Genomic DNA, 17,446 nt, shown 5'->3' on the forward strand with positions numbered 1-17,446 from the left:
GCGACGGTCCAGCTGAAAACTCTGTTGTTTTCCTCCCTTGTTTCTTTAATGATGAGATTTATGATGACAAATATTTTTCATCAACACCCTCCTCTTAAATCTCACATTTCCTGCTGTAGCTCATTCTCTGTTTTCTTTGACCAGATACCCAACAGGCAGTTTTACCCTCCCTCAACCTCTCTCTCTCTCTCTCTCTCTCTCTCTCTGTGTTTGCGTGCGCCACTATATGTCGATGAACCAGTCATGGCAGTGACATGTGGAATTTTTCATAACCTCGCCCCGGGGGCACCACGCTGCCTGTGCCTGTGTATCGTGCTGCTGCATTTTTTTCCCCTACTCCTGCCTTCTATCTCTCGCTCTCTCTCACACACACCCACACACACATACACACATATTCATTCTCTCCCTGTGCTATTATTCAGAGTCAGCCAGTGTGGTTTGTTGTTTGCTGTGCAGGCGACTGTATGGGTTAGTATCCTGGACGTCAGTAGAGACTGATCTCCTCTCCATGGCCTGTCATCCCTCCAGCTCAGGCTCCTACACAGTGGTGATCATCCCACTCAGGAACAGCCTCTACAGCCTGGACGCACTGCGCTTCTACCTATGGGTGAGGAGGGGGGGTGATAGTGTGTGTGTGCTTTTGATTGTAATCAGTTACATCTCCCCTGTGTGTGAGTCAGTGATTCGACCTTGTGTATTCGTAGGTGTTTTGCTTCCCGTGTTCTCAGCAGTTTTTTATCACACAGTCGGCAAAATGACTTTGTTGTCATCTCAGTTAACTTCCAAATTTTGACTTATCGCTAAACTTGAGTCGTTACTGCTTCTCATGTTTGTGTGACCATGAAAACTTTGACCCTTTGGCCTCTCCAACTTTTCAAAACTTTGACATTGCAATATTAACTTACACTAAAAGTAAATCCATAAAAAGGGACATATATTTGTGCCGTAAGACATTTTTGTTCATGTTTCTGTATTGAATCTGAGACTAAAATCAACATTCAGTTCTGTACATGTTCATATATGTAAAACATATCATTGTAAGTGGAAACAAGCAAGTACAAGCCAGTAGGAAGGAGTGCCTCGGTACAGTAGCAGCAGAAAAACAAGGCTGTTACCATGTGTTGACTGGAGCTGAAAAACTGTTGATAATTTTCATAATCGTTGAATCCAAACACTACAGCAGGAGAAATTTTACTGAATTTGATCTAAGTCGGCCAATTAATTGATTATTGAAAAATGTGCTTATTGAATAATGAATGATTCTTTTAAGTTGTATGTCTTGCAGATTTCATTTCCAAAGACATTTGTTTCAGAGCCTCTCAAAACAGCCAGGAAATATAACTCAGACAGGGAAATACTGATTTGTATTTTTTAATTTGTTGTTTGATACTAAGCAGGATTGTGCAAAAGCTACAGGACCTATTTCCACGAGCGCGGTGGAAGGATATGTTATGGGTGAGGAAAGAGTTCTTAAAATGTTGGCCGAGATTCGGATCAGGGGGCAGATCCAGGATTAAGACATTATTCAACATTTCCCCTGATTTCTCAGAGAAATGTTGTGGATCTTGAGAAATCTGTCTATTTCTGTCTTTAAAACCAAAACGTAAGGGGTTTGATAAAGAGTTGAATTCATAGGGAGGGAGCCTAAAGCATTGTGATTGTTTTTTACTTCACTACTAAGGAGGGCAGGTTGTTTTAATGCAGATAGAACAGGTTTTATTTCCTTATGAAGTATCAAATCAGAGGCATTTACTTCTCTGACTGGATTTTAATATCAAGAGCCTAACCCTCAGCCTTTCTGAATCTAGTTCATTCAGGAGGTAACTTCACTCATTGTAATTTCAGTTTGAATTCGTTTAAAGGTAAACGAAAAAATTCATTTAAATCGAATAGAAACTAGAATGTGCCGGATTTGTTTTCATCAAGATTTAATGATTATTCTCTGCGAAAACGGTGGAAATGTTGAAATACGTCCTATCTTGCAATGTTAAAGACAGAGAAACAATAATCCTGGATCCACCCACTGATCTGGAACCGCACCAGAATGTAATGGGTTCTTTCTTGTCTAATCCCACATCCTCCACCTAGTTTCAGGATGATCCATCCTTTGGTTTTTGTTTAGTCTTGTTTAAAATCAAACCATCAAACAGGAACAAGTATCTAATCAGGAACATGTAGTGATAACTCCTCTTATTATATTATTAATATTAAGAGCATTACCCTAAAAACATTTCTAATCTGTTGTGCATTTTTAAAGAAAATGTTCACCTTAAATGGTCTTAAAATCTGATCTTTAAAGGGGAAGTGAATTATTCATATAAATCCAACAGAAAGTAACATTTCATGCTGCTTGTCTTCCTCTAAAAATACTCAGATTTTCCATTTGTGCTCCCTGAGGATTGTTTTGGAGGCAGCACAGCTGCAGTCAGACCAGTGACACATTCCCACATGTCAAGTCTGCTCCTCACAGTCTTCTGCTAAAGCCTCAGTGCACGTAACCTGGTTTCCACCGACTCTCGACACGGTGAAATCCCCAAAGTGGAACTTATCTGCATCACCTGAAAATGTTTAGATAGACCACATTAGTCATTCACCAGTGATGCAATGGTGTCATGAGCTTCTAATGTCCTCCTAATCTATAGCTCCCTGATCTCCTATAACATGACCAAAGTGATCACAACGCCCTGACCTCATGATGCCAAAGGTGGAACCACCACGTTTTCTGATTGCCTGCCTGCTGCAGAACGGTTACTGTACCTCTGTTCAGGCCTGTAAGTGCATGTTATCCAGCTGAGTGTAGACAATGGGAGTAAAAGGCCCCCTGCTGCTCTGTAGATTGGCTCCGCTCAGAAACAAAAGCCTCAGGGCCTCTGGAAGACAACAGGCCGCACTGTGCCTGTCACTTTACATCAGGCCGCCCAGTCGGGTCAGCAGTGGTCCGGAATGTTTAGCCAGCCATATACATGTAAACAAACAAGCACCTCACAGAACTGGGTATATGAATAATCTACATTCTAGTTATTTTATGGTTCTTTATAAGATAGTAGAGGGGAAATATGACAGGAAATTAATGTTATGGTTTGCATGGTCTTGGCAACTCCAATTTTGGTTAGTCCAGTTCAGAGTGGAGTTTACAGGACACAGATTAAAATCCAGTTATTAAAAAATAAAATTCCAAGGTATTTATACCTGATCATCGTTCATTTTATTTCAGATTAAGCGCCAGAAGGATCTAGAGAGGGAGAAGGACGCTCTGTGGTCTGGGCTGGAGATTCTAGAGAGGGCTCGATTCTGGTACCTCCAGCGGCTGCATGAGAACCGAACCCGGCAGGACAACATCGAGACCAAAACGAGGCTCGGCTCCTGCAAGGAAGATTCGGCTGAGGTACAGAGCAGTTTAAACAAAACATAAAACCTTGTTTATTTCAGTTGGGGGAGATCATAACCATAAATACACACAATACACATACTGATGGTTAGTAAGTTTAATACAATACAACACAACTTTATTAATCCTGGAGGCAATTTGGTTTGGGCTTAAGAGAAATGGGGAAACAAAATACCGACATCCGTTAAAATAATTTCACAATAAATGGTAATTTATTTATATATAGTGCTTAAGTCTTGATGACCACTCATCGCACTTTACAGTATAGTTTTGTCGCTTACACACACTCATACAGTGCGTTTATGTGCAGCACTTTCTCTATCACACATCACTGGGCTTCAGTGTCTTACCCGAGGATACTTTCACATGCACAATGGGGGAGAATGGGATCAAACCACTAGACTTCTGGTTTGAGGACGACCATTCCACACCCAACAGTTAGAAGTTTTTCTTTGCTTTTCCTTTTTGATAATCAATTTTTGAATATGATCATCTCATGGATCAGGTCTTTGTCCCTCTCACTATCCTCTCTGTCCCTCTCCAGACTCGCTCCTGCCTCCTCAGGTCTCGGATCCTGAGGGTGAACGGCTCCCTGGGTTCTGTGATGACTGAGCCCAACGTGATGAGCAGCAGCAACCCCTCTCTGCCTGAAACTGTGGCTGACAGCGACCTCCGGTGGCGCAACTCAGTACTGACTCAGGTAAGGAAAACAAAACAGGTACCTGGTGGTTTATAATGGTGAGGGAGGAAGAGAGTAGTTGGATATGTATTGACCATAAACAGTTGTTCTTGGGTCTTAGGATTTTAGTGTTTCTGTTTGACTCATGTTCTGAAACTTTATATAGATTCATCATTTTACTTTATCTGAGAAATATCAGTAGGCATCAAGATGAGGCTTTAAATATCTGTTTTGTATAAAGTTATGAATTTTTTCCCCGTCAAGTTTATTTTTACAGCTTCTCCCAGTATTCTGTGTGTGTGTGTGTGTGTGTGTGTGTGTGTGTGTGTGTGTGTGTGTGTGTGTGTGTGTGTGTGTGTGTGTGTGTGTTATGGCAGTGCATGGTTACCTTACTTAATTTGATTTCTCATCTTTTACAGGGCGTGAGCGACAGAAATCGTCAGATCTCTGTGTTGGAGCTGGAGAAAGACGCTCTCCTCGAGCAGCTGGATGAACTGCAAGTCTACTGACAGCCTACGTACATAAATATACACCCCTGCCATACTGCTGATTTACATTTCACTGAATGTCCCACAGCTGATTGCTTTCTAACATGTAAATATGTATTTAAATTAATAAATCACAGCTAATGATGCATCACTTGTTTGGTGAACCAGTTTCTCTGAGGCCCTGCTGTCACTAGCTTGATAACATAGTTATTGCTCATAAGTTCTTTCAAGAGCAGTTTATACAAAAGCTGTTCAATATAAGAAGTAGCCACAAGACTTAGTACATGCAAATTATAGTATCAATTTATTAAGGTTGATGTATTATATAGAGTAATATAGTATATTTATTAGACAAACTACCCAAAAATATTTATGGCAGTTAAATCCCATATGTCAACAATAATGATCCAATCAAACAATATACAGTAAAACACTGATTGGAACCAATCTGTCCTGTGTAAAGAGCACTTTTCATATACAATGTAAATTTGTTTAATATTTAAATATTTTTTATAATCTTCTTTTAAATCTATAATTTAAATTTGCTTTACTTTTATTTTACTTTAATGTTTTAATAGTTTGGTATTTATATTTTTAATTCAAAAGATTGTCTAAATCCCACTGTACAAGACCATATCACTTTTCCCTCAAATTTGATGTTAAGAGCTCATTTAACATTTTCATCAACGTAGAATAAAAGCTGAATATTTATTCTCAACTGGAAATCCTGACTTACAAAATGTACATAATGAATTGTTTATTAAATATGTGTAAAGTTAAATCTCAGCGGCAAACTTCAGTGTTTTTTCTGAGGTGATATTTTTCTGCAGCGTTTACAGGAAGGACCCAGCATCACCGTGTGTCCTGTGACTGCCAGGTTCTTCCGTTTCCGTCCCTTACATGCGGGCTCTGTGTCTCGACACGTAGTAGCAACCCTTTCCCGGTGGTCCCGCACTGATCTTACTTCATCTGATAATCTTTATCTAACCCAGTCATCATGCGTGTTTGCAGGAGTCATTCTCTTTCAACTGCACAAGTGTGTTGCAGAAAAAGGCTTAAATCTCTTACACATAGAAAACATGTGTCCAACAAACCACTAAAGATTTTGTAGTTCCACTTTACTTCTTTACTCAACTTTTTTATCGGTAACTTGTTTATATTTTTCTTGCTTCACATCTTCAATCCATGGCCCATGGTAGCCCTGTGTCTCTGCCTGTGTGTTTGGAAGAGATATTGTTGTTGATCTGAACTGCAGAGCCTGACCCAAACTCCAAAGAGTCGTAAATAGAGCAGAGAGTGAGCAGTAAGTGGTGTACGGGTGATTTGTTGTATTTGTTGGTTTTAGACGACCAGGATCTGTGCCGGGTTTTTTTTGTGGCATGTGAAAGATTAAAAAAGATAATCAGTAGTAAATTGGAATCAAATCACATCCATATACGTCTTCAGAAATACTAAAGATGTCTCTTGCCCTCTGTGTAAAAACATATACGTGCATTAGGGAAACAGGGCAATGTCTGCAGGGAGTCTGTACAGGAATCTGATTAGAATCAGCCACAGGGAAGAAAACATCCATTATGGCAGAGAGGCTTTCATTTAAGTAGCTGCATGTTCTCTATCCTCACAGCGCCACTGAACCATCAAGCGCAGGGTACCAGCACTTGGCTAATTATTGGGTCTAATTCAAAAACGGCATCGCCCAACACCTTTTTGTTGATGGCTTGTCATGCCTTCATGAGCGCCAATGCCATTCTTCCGTAGCAGCACGGTTCACTGGAGCTGCACTCTGCTGGTCTCTCACTTGTATAGCCTGCAATATAATGTTTACTATTCCGTTCCCACCCCACATCCCTAATTTGTGGTTGGGGTATTACTGAAATCAGAAAATGTGAGCCGAGCTGTTTCCGTGCAGGTCAGCGGAGGTGGGAAGCATAAACACACAAATAGGGTGGAAGTTGGGTGTCTGCATAGGTTCCTCTCGCAGGGCTGAGGGCTCCCTGATAAAGGCATTCCTTCCGCTATTAGGGAGAAATACACTTCCTGAGAAGGTGGAGATTTTACAGTAAGTAGGTGTTCTTTGAAGAGCACTCAGGTAACTGAAAACAACGATGGAAACCTTCCTCCGTGCAACAACCTCAGGGTTTGAGATATCTGCGCAATTTGAACTGGATGGACCTGTACGACTGTAACATAATGTTCCTGTCTGTGACTGAAACATTTGGAACAGAACAGGAGATGTTCATAGAAGATGTATCAGTTAATGCATATAATCAAAAGCAGTTTTTTTAGTTTAACCTGGTGTGGCTGATCAAATCCTGTCATTTTAACCTGCTATTTATATTCAATTAATTTTTTTTATTCTATATGGTTTACTTGATGGCTGTTATATCGTGGCCAATTTAGCGGCTGTATAGAATACATTTCATTTATTTATGTCAAGTTCTTTTAACCTGATGGCTTTATTTTATTTATCCCATCCAATTCAGCTTCTATCATTGTTATTTGTTTTCAATTTTGTATTATTGTAGGTGGTATTGTTATTGTTATGTTTTACAGTTATAACAGCAAAGTGTTGTGTGTACGACCAGGCTTGGTGTTAATCAAATATTCCACCACAGTCACAGTTTGCAGACTTGAGGCCACTGGCTCTATCCGCTGCCATGATACAAGACCCACGTTAGCATTCCTGCAGGTGCCTTAACAAAGTGTGTGTCGGGATTATGTGCTATACAAATAAAGTTCAATTGAATTGATTAACAAAACATCATGTGTAGGTGCATTAGAATGATGCCAGACAAACAGTAGAGGCTTGAGTACATGCACTCTACATGTCATAATGGGACCAGTGCACCCATGCTCCATATACTCACTCACTGAGGTCGCGTCTTGCTTAGTGTGCCACAAACAAACTACAAAAACTACAGTGAAGCAGCTTCCTGTAATTAAGCAAAGATTTGGAACAAACTCCCACTATACATTAGAAATGTCTCCTCATTTGATATCTGCTTACTGTTTTAATATGTTCTGTTTTTCGCCTTATGTTGTATATGTAAAGCACTTTGAGCTGCATGCTATGCTATGAAAAGAGCTATATAACCACATTTATTATTATTAGTATTATCGTTATAAGATCAAAGAGAGTAAGCTGTCCACTTAAAAGTAGGATTTATTATTTTAGACAATATCAGCCCTGGTCTGCACAGAGTGTGTCTATGTAAATTTGAGATATTAAAATCTTCAACAACCTTTGTCCTGTTCATTTGCTTCGACACAGTCAATAATAGCTTATTGTAATAACTTCTCCAGAAGACTTTATAACAATACACAAAATTATAATTTCCCTCAAGCAGTGGCTCATTTTGTCAACTGAATAATTCATTATTCATGTTGAAAAGAGCCGCTTTACTCGTCAAATGCTCCTGCAGAGAAGTAGAATGAGAAAGACTGTTTAAAGAATTTATTGATTGTCATTATCCACATAGTCCTGGTTTGGTAAAGACTTAGTTCACTGAAGCAGTGTATAGGTCAGTAAGCAGCCAAAGCCACAGGCCTCATTCAGGCACACAGCACCAAATCAAAATCAACTTTTCATCTCAACTTTAAACTGCATTCAAATGAGCTTAAACATGATATTTTCCCAGATGAAGTTTTATTGTTCTTTTAATACACAACAGAAAATATTTTCTTCTTCCTTCCTTCATACGTGTAAACAAACTATACCCACTTAAGTTAAACAGACAGCTTAAATACAAATAGGCATGTTTTATTTAATTCTGACCCTTTATTTACACTTCTTAATACACATATTGTCATAGAAAAGTTGAGTGTGTGTGAAATCTATACAGTTTCTCCACTGTCACTGAGGCCAGCTTTGGATTCTCCATCACTGCTACACTCTGTCCTCTGCGGCCGTGGCGCCCGGCTGCGCTTGTCTCCAAATGTCTGCATCTCCTCCATCCCGGACACGTTGAAGTCCAGCAGGCTCTGCAGGTGTTTGATATAGTCTATGGCCGCCCGCAGAGTCTCCACTTTACTCAGCCGCTTGTCCTCAAGCTCCTGTGGCAGATGCTCCCGGAGCCGTGCGTAGCCCTCGTTTACGCAGCGCACCCGGTGCCGCTCTCGCTCGTTCCTCTTGCGGATGAACGCGGGCTCGAAGGAGTAATCGCACACGCCAAGGGCTCCGTGGAAGGGGAAGTAGGACAAACGTCTGTAGGGCAACATGTGGCCGTGCACCGGGTCCAGGTATGAAGCGTCCAGGTGCAGGGGCAGCCCGAACCGGAGCGCGTCTTTGGTGTAGTGCGCACCGCTGTCCTCCATGGAGAGGCCGTGCAGAGCCAGCGTACACTTAGGGAACATGCTCCATTCACTCCTCCTGTGATCAGACAAATTACTCAAAAACTGAAATAAATAAGAAGATAACAGTTAGGAAGAAGTAAAATAGTTTCTAAGCAAACTGTTCTGCAACAAATGATCCTGCACTCACCGCGTCAGAGTATCCACAAAACCATGTGGCTCTTTGTGGAAGAGTCTCCTCTTGTATCTTTTATGATTAAAGATGTCTGGGTTTAAAAGTCCTCTGTCTCCGAGCAGGACACCGTCAGTGGCAGCTTGTTTGTGGGGTTTCCAGGGTATACACGGCAGGGAGGGTGTGACCCGGGGCGGGGATGTAACCGTGAGTCTTCCTTCCTGCGACGATCCATAATACAACAACAAATCACAAAATATGAAGACAAGGTGTCCATCCAATCAGATAGCAGCATTGTTGCCGGTATACCTTTTCTTTAGAAGTTAAATCTGTTCTGTTTTTTGTTTTCGTGTAATTTGTGGTTATTATTTATTATTTTCTTTAAAGATGGTTAATACAATATATATAAGAAGTTTTATGCTGATTGTCTTGACATTCTAATTAACTTGAGCATTTATCACCAATATGTGTAACCATATTCATATTAATCTTCATGTTTCCACCGGATAAGCGGTTGACCTACAAGAGCTTTTGTCCTCGCAGCCTTAATGCTTGCTGGATGGTTGTGGTCAGACATTTTTTCCAATAAAGTACAGCCGCCTGTTTGAAACATGTAATTAATGTTACAAAAGCAACAAGAATAATAAATATTTCATAATTTTTTTTCTTATCAGTAAATTTTGTATGTATCATGTATGTGTATTTGTTTTCTAATTTTATTTAAATAAAAGAAGAAGTCATGTTTTTTTTATTGTATTATTTTTATTTTATTATTATAGTCCTATTATATAACTATAATATTGCATTATATTGGTACTTTAGATAAAAGAAAGAAATTATTCAACTTATATATGATGATATAATTTGGCCAAATTTACATATTGCATTGTTACTAATGTATATTATATTACGTTATTTTGTATTGTATCATATAGTAATATGTTATATTATATTATATTAAATGAGACCACGATCATATGCCCCTCCACTATGTGTCGCTCCTGCGCATGCGCACTGGGGCGGTCCACTGCCATGGTCCCGGCCAGGGACGTGTTGTGCTGGTATGTTGTTGTTTTTCAGGCTTCCTGCTTCTTCACTATTCAATATTTAACAACGAACTCACACCGACGGATACAAAGAAGATGGTCGCTCTGTTCCAAACTGAAACCCTTCACTTTTACCGGTTTTAACGATGTATGGAGACGTAAGTTAGCAAGGCCAACGTTAGCATGGTGTTAACACTGGTTGACAGTAGCTCAGCAGTCGTTTAACATATCTCGTGTGCTTGTGCACTGGTTGTGTTATAAACATGAACTGTGCCTTTGGCTGTTTTCATACCGGCTCTTTTAATTTGACAGGCAGAGTAACACACAAGCAGAATTCAGCAGAACACTGTTACTGATGGACACTAGCTGTTGAGCTCAGGTAAGCTAACGTGGCTAAATCTGCCTACGTTTGTTTCTTTATATGCTCTCATGAATACCGAATATGAACCATGTCCTCGTGATAATGTGCTGCACTAGTTACAACGTATCTGAGGAAAGTCAGAATTGTGTATTTGCACTAAAAACAGACATAAGATCGTAATGTAATAATGTTGTTTACATTGTTTGGTTGTGTTTCCAGGATGAACGACATGAACCTGAGTCCTGTGGGCATGGATCAGCTCAGTGTGCCAGTGAGTGCCGGCCACCTGGTTCTGCCCACGTCCCCCACACACAACCCCATCCCCACTCAAGGTATGGAAGACGTTAACAGGAGGGTTTGCCTGAGACTTAATTTAGCCTTAACAAATCAAATAAAACTTATTCAGTCCCTCACCCATTCAGAAAAGAGTGATGGTGAGACACAACACGTTCAGATTATATTGTAAACTTGCTGAAACAATTGAATCATTAATCAACGTGTCCAGATTCCACCAGCTATTTCCTGAAATGTTTTATAGGGGCTGTGTGTGAGAACCAGACATGTAGGAGACACAGACACTGGTGGTTGTGCTGTAAACAAATTAATTTATACGTCATTTCCTGCCTCCTTTATTTAGCTTTTGTTGTGAATGTAAAAACTGTTTCTTATAGAAAATACTTTTAACAATCTGTAATGTGTTTAGCAATATCTTGTATAACTGCATCATAATCTATTCTACATTGTATTCTGCCCTCACTGATCTCATTATGTTTATTTTGGTGTGGGCATGCCAGTGGCCATCCCCAGCCTTGGTCCTTCCCTGGGCTCCCTCCCTTCTGCCCTGTCTCTGATGCTTCCAATGGGTCCACTGAGTGACAGAGGAGTGATGTGTGGCCTGCCGGAGAGGAACTACTCCTTGCCACCCCCTCCATACCCCCACTTGGAGAGCAGCTACTTCCGACACATATTGCCAGGTCTGTGTGTAAAATATATAAATCATTTCTATCAAATATCTAAAAGCAATGTATGATATTCTTGTAGTGTGGGTCCTTCTTGAATCTGGATTTAACCCAGATGCTGTTTGAAGGGTACACATTCGCATGTTGCCTTTTTAAGTTAGTGAAAAATGAATGTTCATTGCCTCTCTCTTCTCTCTGTAGGTATCCTGTCTTATCTGGCAGACCGTCCACCACCTCAATACATTCATCCCAGCAGTCTTAACATGGATGGGACCCTGTCAGTGGCCAGCAACAACCCCTCCGGTCTGGAACCCTACAGTGGCCCCGGCGGCCCACTGGAGCAGGGCCTGGTGCCCATGGATTCCAGACAGGTCAGCGGGCAGGGAGACCTCCACCAGACCGGTACTCACGAACTGGACTCCACGGGATTGGCCATGGAGTCACGTGTCAGCAGCCCCCTGTCCCCTGACAGGATGGGAAATGAGCTGGCCTCTATGGATGGAGTTGGGTTGGTGTCCGACAACCAGCAGCAGCTTGGCAGAGGAAGGCAGCCTCGGCCGCATGAAGGTTTAGCTGGGGTGGACTCATCTGGTGGCGTGTTGCCTCTCCATGGGCCCCCCGTGCTTGAGCTACCAGTTGTAATGGAGCCGGATCACATGGGGGGCCGAATTGGAAACGCTGGGAGAGGAGGACTCAGAGAGCAGCTCCACTCAAATGGAGAGATGAACTCTGGAGTTGTCAGCGTGGTGCTCACTGGCTCCATGGCCAGTCAGGGCCAGCTGGAGCCGGTGCCTCTCCATGGACACTCTGGGATGGGGCTGGATTCGGTGAACGTGTCCCCCATCACTGCAGACGTGTCACTTGGGCCAGAAAACAACCTGGTGTTGGTGAACTCCACGTTGCAGCTCGAGGATTCTACCTCCAACAAGGAGAACATGGTCACCGCCTACACCATCTGTGAGTTTGGAATTTTATTCCAGAAGGAAAGGAAAGAAATCATATATGGCTATAAAGCTTCAGAAAAAACTTACACTAAATTGAAAGTTGAAAAAATCTGTCATAGAATTAAAGTGAAATGAAGATTGTGTACAAAAGCAAGATCTCGTTCCTGTAGCAATTTTTGTGCTGGTTTGTTGTCTCCTAGGGTGCACACTGTGCGAGCGCTCATACACCTCAGACTGCCCAGAGCACGGCCCCGTCACCTTCATCTCTGACGCACCCATCCAAAGCCGGGCTCGCCTCTCGCTACCACGTCCACTGTGCCTTCGCATCTCGGTGGCTGATGAACCACTTGGTAAGAGAACACACCCATTTAAACAGTGTGCCTGTTAGAGTAAGAAAGACTTGGGTCATTATTCTGTGGACTGATATCAGATCTATATAGTAAGGACAGAATGTGACCCCTATTTCATTACTGCATCATTTGTGTAACTGAGTAAAGTTTTTGGACACAAACATGATTATTTTAACAAAGAAAAGGCACAAAAAAAGGTTGTGATAAATACACAAAGTTTAGTAGACCATCATGGAAATTGATGATGTGCCCACTGTAGGAGTTTTTGCACGAGATGTCATTCCTCCAAGGACTTGCTTTGGACCAATGGTTGGCCAGCATTGTAGCAACGTGGATCTGTCTGATTGGCCAGAAAAGGACACACCACAGATATGGAAGGTTGGTCCAAGTGGCTTTTTGTTTTTAGCATGAGATTTTCATAGTTCTAAGGAGTTAAAGATGATGAGCCATTTTGTCTGCTGCAGATGTATCACAACAATGTGCTGGAGTTCTACATCGTGACAACAGATGAGAACGAATGCAATTGGATGATGTTTGTCCGCAAAGCAAGGTAAGAACCAGAGTAGCAGCCGGGCTTGTATAAAATGTAAATGGTTTTACTCTAGAATCATGTACAATGCAACTGTACGGTGGTAGAGAAACCTGTGTACAGCAAAAGACCATGTAAGATACAAAAGTGCAGTTCGATTCCCTGCCAAAATGATCAGCGTTCGGATTGTTGTTGTTTTATTTAAGTTAATCCAAGAAGTGAATTAATTGTTCTTTATTTGTGTGTATTTAGGGCTTGTGAGGAGCAGAACCTGGTGGCGTACCCTGCCAATGGTAAACTGTTCTTCTGTACAACCACAGAGATCCACCCGGACCAGGAGCTGCTCTTCTATTACAGCAGAGACTACTGCAGGATGATGGGTGAGATGATAGATGAGTAGAAATCAATAGTTGTGATTTGAACCCTTTAAGACCTGAAGCGCAGAATAAAAACGCAAAGTGTTATTTCTCTTCCTTAAAGGTTCAGTGTGTAGAATTTAGTGGCATATAGTGGTGAAGTTGCATATTGAAGCTTAATACCCCTCACCTCACCCTCAACTTCTAAACATGAAAGAGAACCTGTGGTAGCCTTCAGATCTTAAAAACTCCAAAGGTGTTTAGTTTGTCTAGTGTGAGCTACAGTTCAAACATGGCGGCTTCCATAAGCGGACCCATTCCGGATGTAAATATAAAGTATTTAAATATAAGGGCTCATTCTAGGGAAAAGAAAACAACAATTCGTACAATTTAGATGAAACGCACCAGTGAAAACAAACGCTCAATTATATATAATAATCAATTACAAGCATTACTGACCCTTTTTTGTTTTAGCTAACAGCTCTTTCTGAGTGTTACAGTGATTCAACTGCTTAACTTTATGTCTCTTCAGGTGTTCCTCAGGTGCCTGAGGGTCAGATCTGCCAATGTGGCAAAGAGTGTTCCTCCTTCTCAGAGCTCAAGTCTCATCTCAACAGCCATAACAGCAACCACAGCCATAATCCCCCTCCACACAGCCACAGCCCGTCACAACCGGACAATTCTCAACAGCAGCAGCAGCAGCAGCAGCAAGAGCAACAACCTCAGCATCAGCAACACACTCACCAGGAAGAGAAGCTGACCAACGAGACCTCAAGCTCCTCCTCGTCACCGTGGCCCTGCCACGCTCAAGCTGCAGCACAAACAAACAGTGACAACAACAGCAGCAGCCGGGGCAGCGCTAATAGAAACTCTAATAATATTAACTCCAGAGCTAGAGGGCAAGGTCACGTGCGGGAGAGGAAATTTAAGTGCAGCATGTGCTCTCGGGCTTTCATCACATCCACCAAGCTGAACGTGCACTTCATGGGACACGTGGGGATGAAACCCCACAAGTGTGAATACTGCAGCAAGGCCTTCAGCGATCCCAGCAACCTCAGGATGCACCTCAAGATTCACACAGGTACGGAGAGGAACAATGGAAGTGTAAACCGTCGGACATACTATATTTGAGCCGACATATGAGCCCCGTGGTTCTTCCTACGTCAATCCAACAGTTTTTTTTCTAAAGCCTTGTCTGATAACGTGCAACAGGTGTTAAGCATCACAAAAGAATAGAACATTTAAGGAAAAATCTCAGCACACTTGGCACATTTTAAAACATCATCGTCTTAAAGGTTCTTAAAGGAACAGTTTAACACTTCAGACAAGAAGAACAAAACTTATGTCACATCAGTCCAATGTAGAGTGCTGCCAGGGCCACACTTGGGCGACCATACCTGACAGGAATTCTGTTTTCTGTTTTGTGTCTGAAACTGGCCAGAGCTTGATGTTTTCGCTAATTCCAGGCTTGTGCAATGTTAAAAAAATGAAGTAGATCACTCAACCAACTAGGGATGGGCGTTCGATTAGATTGTCTTCGTCGATCGTCGGGAGAGTTAATGACGAATTTTTGATTAATCATTAATATTTTCAAGTTCCAAATTCACTATTTAAAGCTACATTAAAATGCAGTGAAAAAAAAGCGTGTTTACTCATTGAGATCTTTATTACAAGATGAACAAAATATGCGCTGCCGTAATCTTAAGCAGCGGAGCCGACAGCTAGAAGCCGGTGCTACTAAACACACCTGACCCTCGTTTTGTTTTTCTCCAAAATAAAATAATAATAATATAAACAAACATAATGTTAAACAACAACTACAAGTATATAATACTTAGGTCTGACAGGTTTTGCCAAATGTAACTCAAAACTATCAAACAAGGTACCGAGTCGAGAAAGCTTCATAAAAATAACCAGTAACTCACATACAACTTCAGCACCAGCCTACGGATTTGTGTTGAGACAGATGAGCATGTTAAACTGCTCTGGGGTCAGACGCGAACGCAGCCTGGTGACCGTCAGTCCAACCGCCGAAAAACCCGCTCTGAGGGGACTGACGTCGCCGTGATACACAGGTAGCTCCGTGCTAGCCTGGCCGCGGCTCCGGTGTTTGCGCTCCCCTCGTCCGTGTCAGACAACGCAGGCTCCTTGTCTCCCCCAGCCTCTGGGATAGCTTCGCAGTATTGGCAGTGAACCAAGTCATTTTTTAACTCAAAATGGTCCCATGCAACACTTCGCCGTGACCTCTTCATGTTTAATTTGGAAATGGACCTACACGGTAACTCGCAGCCAGTCGCAGGTAACTGAGTAGGACTGTGGCTTTTTTTTTTCAAACACTGCCCCCCGTGGTCAAATGTGTAATTAGCGAATTTCGTCGATGAAATAAATAATGAAAAAATTATTTCATCGACGAAATTCTTAATGATCAATTAATCGATCGTCAATTAATTATGCCCATCCCTACAACCAACTCAACTGTACCCGACCCAAGCCCAAATATAATTTCAAAGTTTTTGTCTGAGGTCACATCGGCTCCTGGCGGTCTCAGGTCAGGTATCAACACTCTTGTCCAGTAAATACTTTCATTTGAAACATGTTTTAAACTCTGCACCTCCTTTTCCGACTCACAGGTCAGAAGAACTACAGGTGCACAGTTTGTGAGAAGTCGTTCACGCAGAAATCCCACGTGGCGTCACACATGCTCATCCACACCGGAGCTGAGAAGCTCAAGTGTGACCTCTGTGAGCGGACTTTCTTCAGGAAGCAGGATCTGAGACAGCACATGGTCTCCCACTCGCAGTACGTAACTTAATAATTGTTCTCTGCACAAAGCTCTGAATTGTAGTACTGAACATTTTGTCACTGATAACTGACGCTTCATTGTTTTCTTCCACAGTGAGCGGCGGATTCAGTGCCCGAAGTGCAACAAACACTTCATCAAGACCAACCACCTGAAGAAGCACATGAACTCTCACGAAGGCCGCAGAGACTTTGTGTGCGAGAAATGCCACAAGGCTTTCCTCACCAAATACCACCTCACCCGTCACCTCAAGATATGCAAGGGGCCCAAGACGGAGCGAGCGTCCCGCAAGGAGCAGGAGGTAGATGAGGAAGAGGAGGAGGAGGAGGAGGAAGAGGAAGATGATGACAGCAGAGGAGGGAGGGGAGAGAGACTGAGTGACTTGGCCAATAATGAAGACTGTGGTTTGGATGTAGGAGGATATAACTCAGAAAAATCCCTGTCGCCCCCTCATTGACAACACTGTGCCTCTTGACATGTCTTGTTTATTTGTTTACTACAAAACTGATCTTTACCTCTTTACCTTTTGCCAAATATCTGTTACTACAAACCTTTTTTTATAACATTAACACAATCAGTTCACTATAATTTCCACATTAAGAAAACAGATATTTGTTTCTTATAAAACACTCTTCGTATCATAACTATTTGTATTTCTATTGCTCTTTTTTCACTTAACTGAAACTGTGCAATATTATTGGTTGATGGGATTCATATAAGCTGTCATTCGCTGTTAATCAGATTTTCCTGGTTCGATATATTTTCATTTGTTATTGCAAATTAACGTCAGCAAAAATGTCTGATACCATATATTTACATAGGATACCTGATCATGTGTAATTTACTCAATTGCCTTTTATTCTTTATTTATTGAAAGCATTTTTTTTTTTTATTATTATTATTTAAAATGTGAATGGATGTGAAAACAGGATTCTGGGCATTATTGTAAAAATACTTCACTGTGTGAATGTTGACTAAATGTTGAAATAATGTTGTAGCTCCATCCTATCTTTTGCATCCTATCTTTTGCACATTCTATTTTTATGAATAACTTCAAATATCGTTGAGTTGTAGCTAATTTTAG

At 41.6% G+C, this 17,446-nt stretch overlaps 3 protein-coding genes across 4 annotated transcripts; 2 read left to right on the forward strand and 1 right to left on the reverse strand.

Annotated features, from left to right (window-relative positions):
- Window positions 1-272: 272 nt before the first annotated feature.
- sapcd1 (suppressor APC domain containing 1) lies at window positions 273-5,341 on the forward strand. The gene is made up of 4 exons (XM_053415508.1): window positions 273-607; window positions 3,215-3,385; window positions 3,933-4,088; window positions 4,487-5,341. Exons 1-4 carry the CDS (start codon window positions 509-511, stop codon window positions 4,574-4,576), a joined length of 516 nt encoding a protein of 171 aa, XP_053271483.1. The 5' UTR covers window positions 273-508; the 3' UTR covers window positions 4,577-5,341.
- A 2,364-nt stretch (window positions 5,342-7,705) lies between these two features.
- LOC128429235 (achaete-scute homolog 4) lies at window positions 7,706-9,174 on the reverse strand. Its single transcript, XM_053415507.1, has 2 exons — window positions 9,036-9,174; window positions 7,706-8,924 (listed from the first exon to the last, which is right to left on the reverse strand). The coding sequence occupies exon 2, from the start codon at window positions 8,906-8,908 to the stop codon at window positions 8,390-8,392; it is 519 nt and encodes a 172-aa protein (XP_053271482.1). The 5' UTR covers window positions 8,909-8,924; window positions 9,036-9,174; the 3' UTR covers window positions 7,706-8,389.
- An 848-nt stretch (window positions 9,175-10,022) lies between these two features.
- On the forward strand, window positions 10,023-17,365 carry prdm4 (PR domain containing 4). Of its 2 annotated transcripts, none has more exons than XM_053414886.1 (12): window positions 10,023-10,078; window positions 10,376-10,442; window positions 10,644-10,756; window positions 11,219-11,398; window positions 11,585-12,340; window positions 12,528-12,677; window positions 12,937-13,055; window positions 13,142-13,227; window positions 13,459-13,586; window positions 14,095-14,643; window positions 16,193-16,361; window positions 16,459-17,365. In XM_053414886.1, the coding sequence occupies exons 3-12, from the start codon at window positions 10,645-10,647 to the stop codon at window positions 16,817-16,819; spliced, it is 2,610 nt and encodes an 869-aa protein (XP_053270861.1). In that variant the 5' UTR covers window positions 10,023-10,078; window positions 10,376-10,442; window position 10,644; the 3' UTR covers window positions 16,820-17,365. The 2 variants fall into 2 exon arrangements, with proteins under 2 accessions (XP_053270861.1, XP_053270860.1); XM_053414885.1 differs by having other exon boundaries at window positions 10,031-10,221.
- Window positions 17,366-17,446: the final 81 nt, after the last annotated feature.

This window comes from Pleuronectes platessa, chromosome 22 (assembly GCF_947347685.1).
Source record: "Pleuronectes platessa chromosome 22, fPlePla1.1, whole genome shotgun sequence".
Classification (NCBI taxonomy): Eukaryota; Metazoa; Chordata; class Actinopteri; order Pleuronectiformes; family Pleuronectidae; genus Pleuronectes; species Pleuronectes platessa.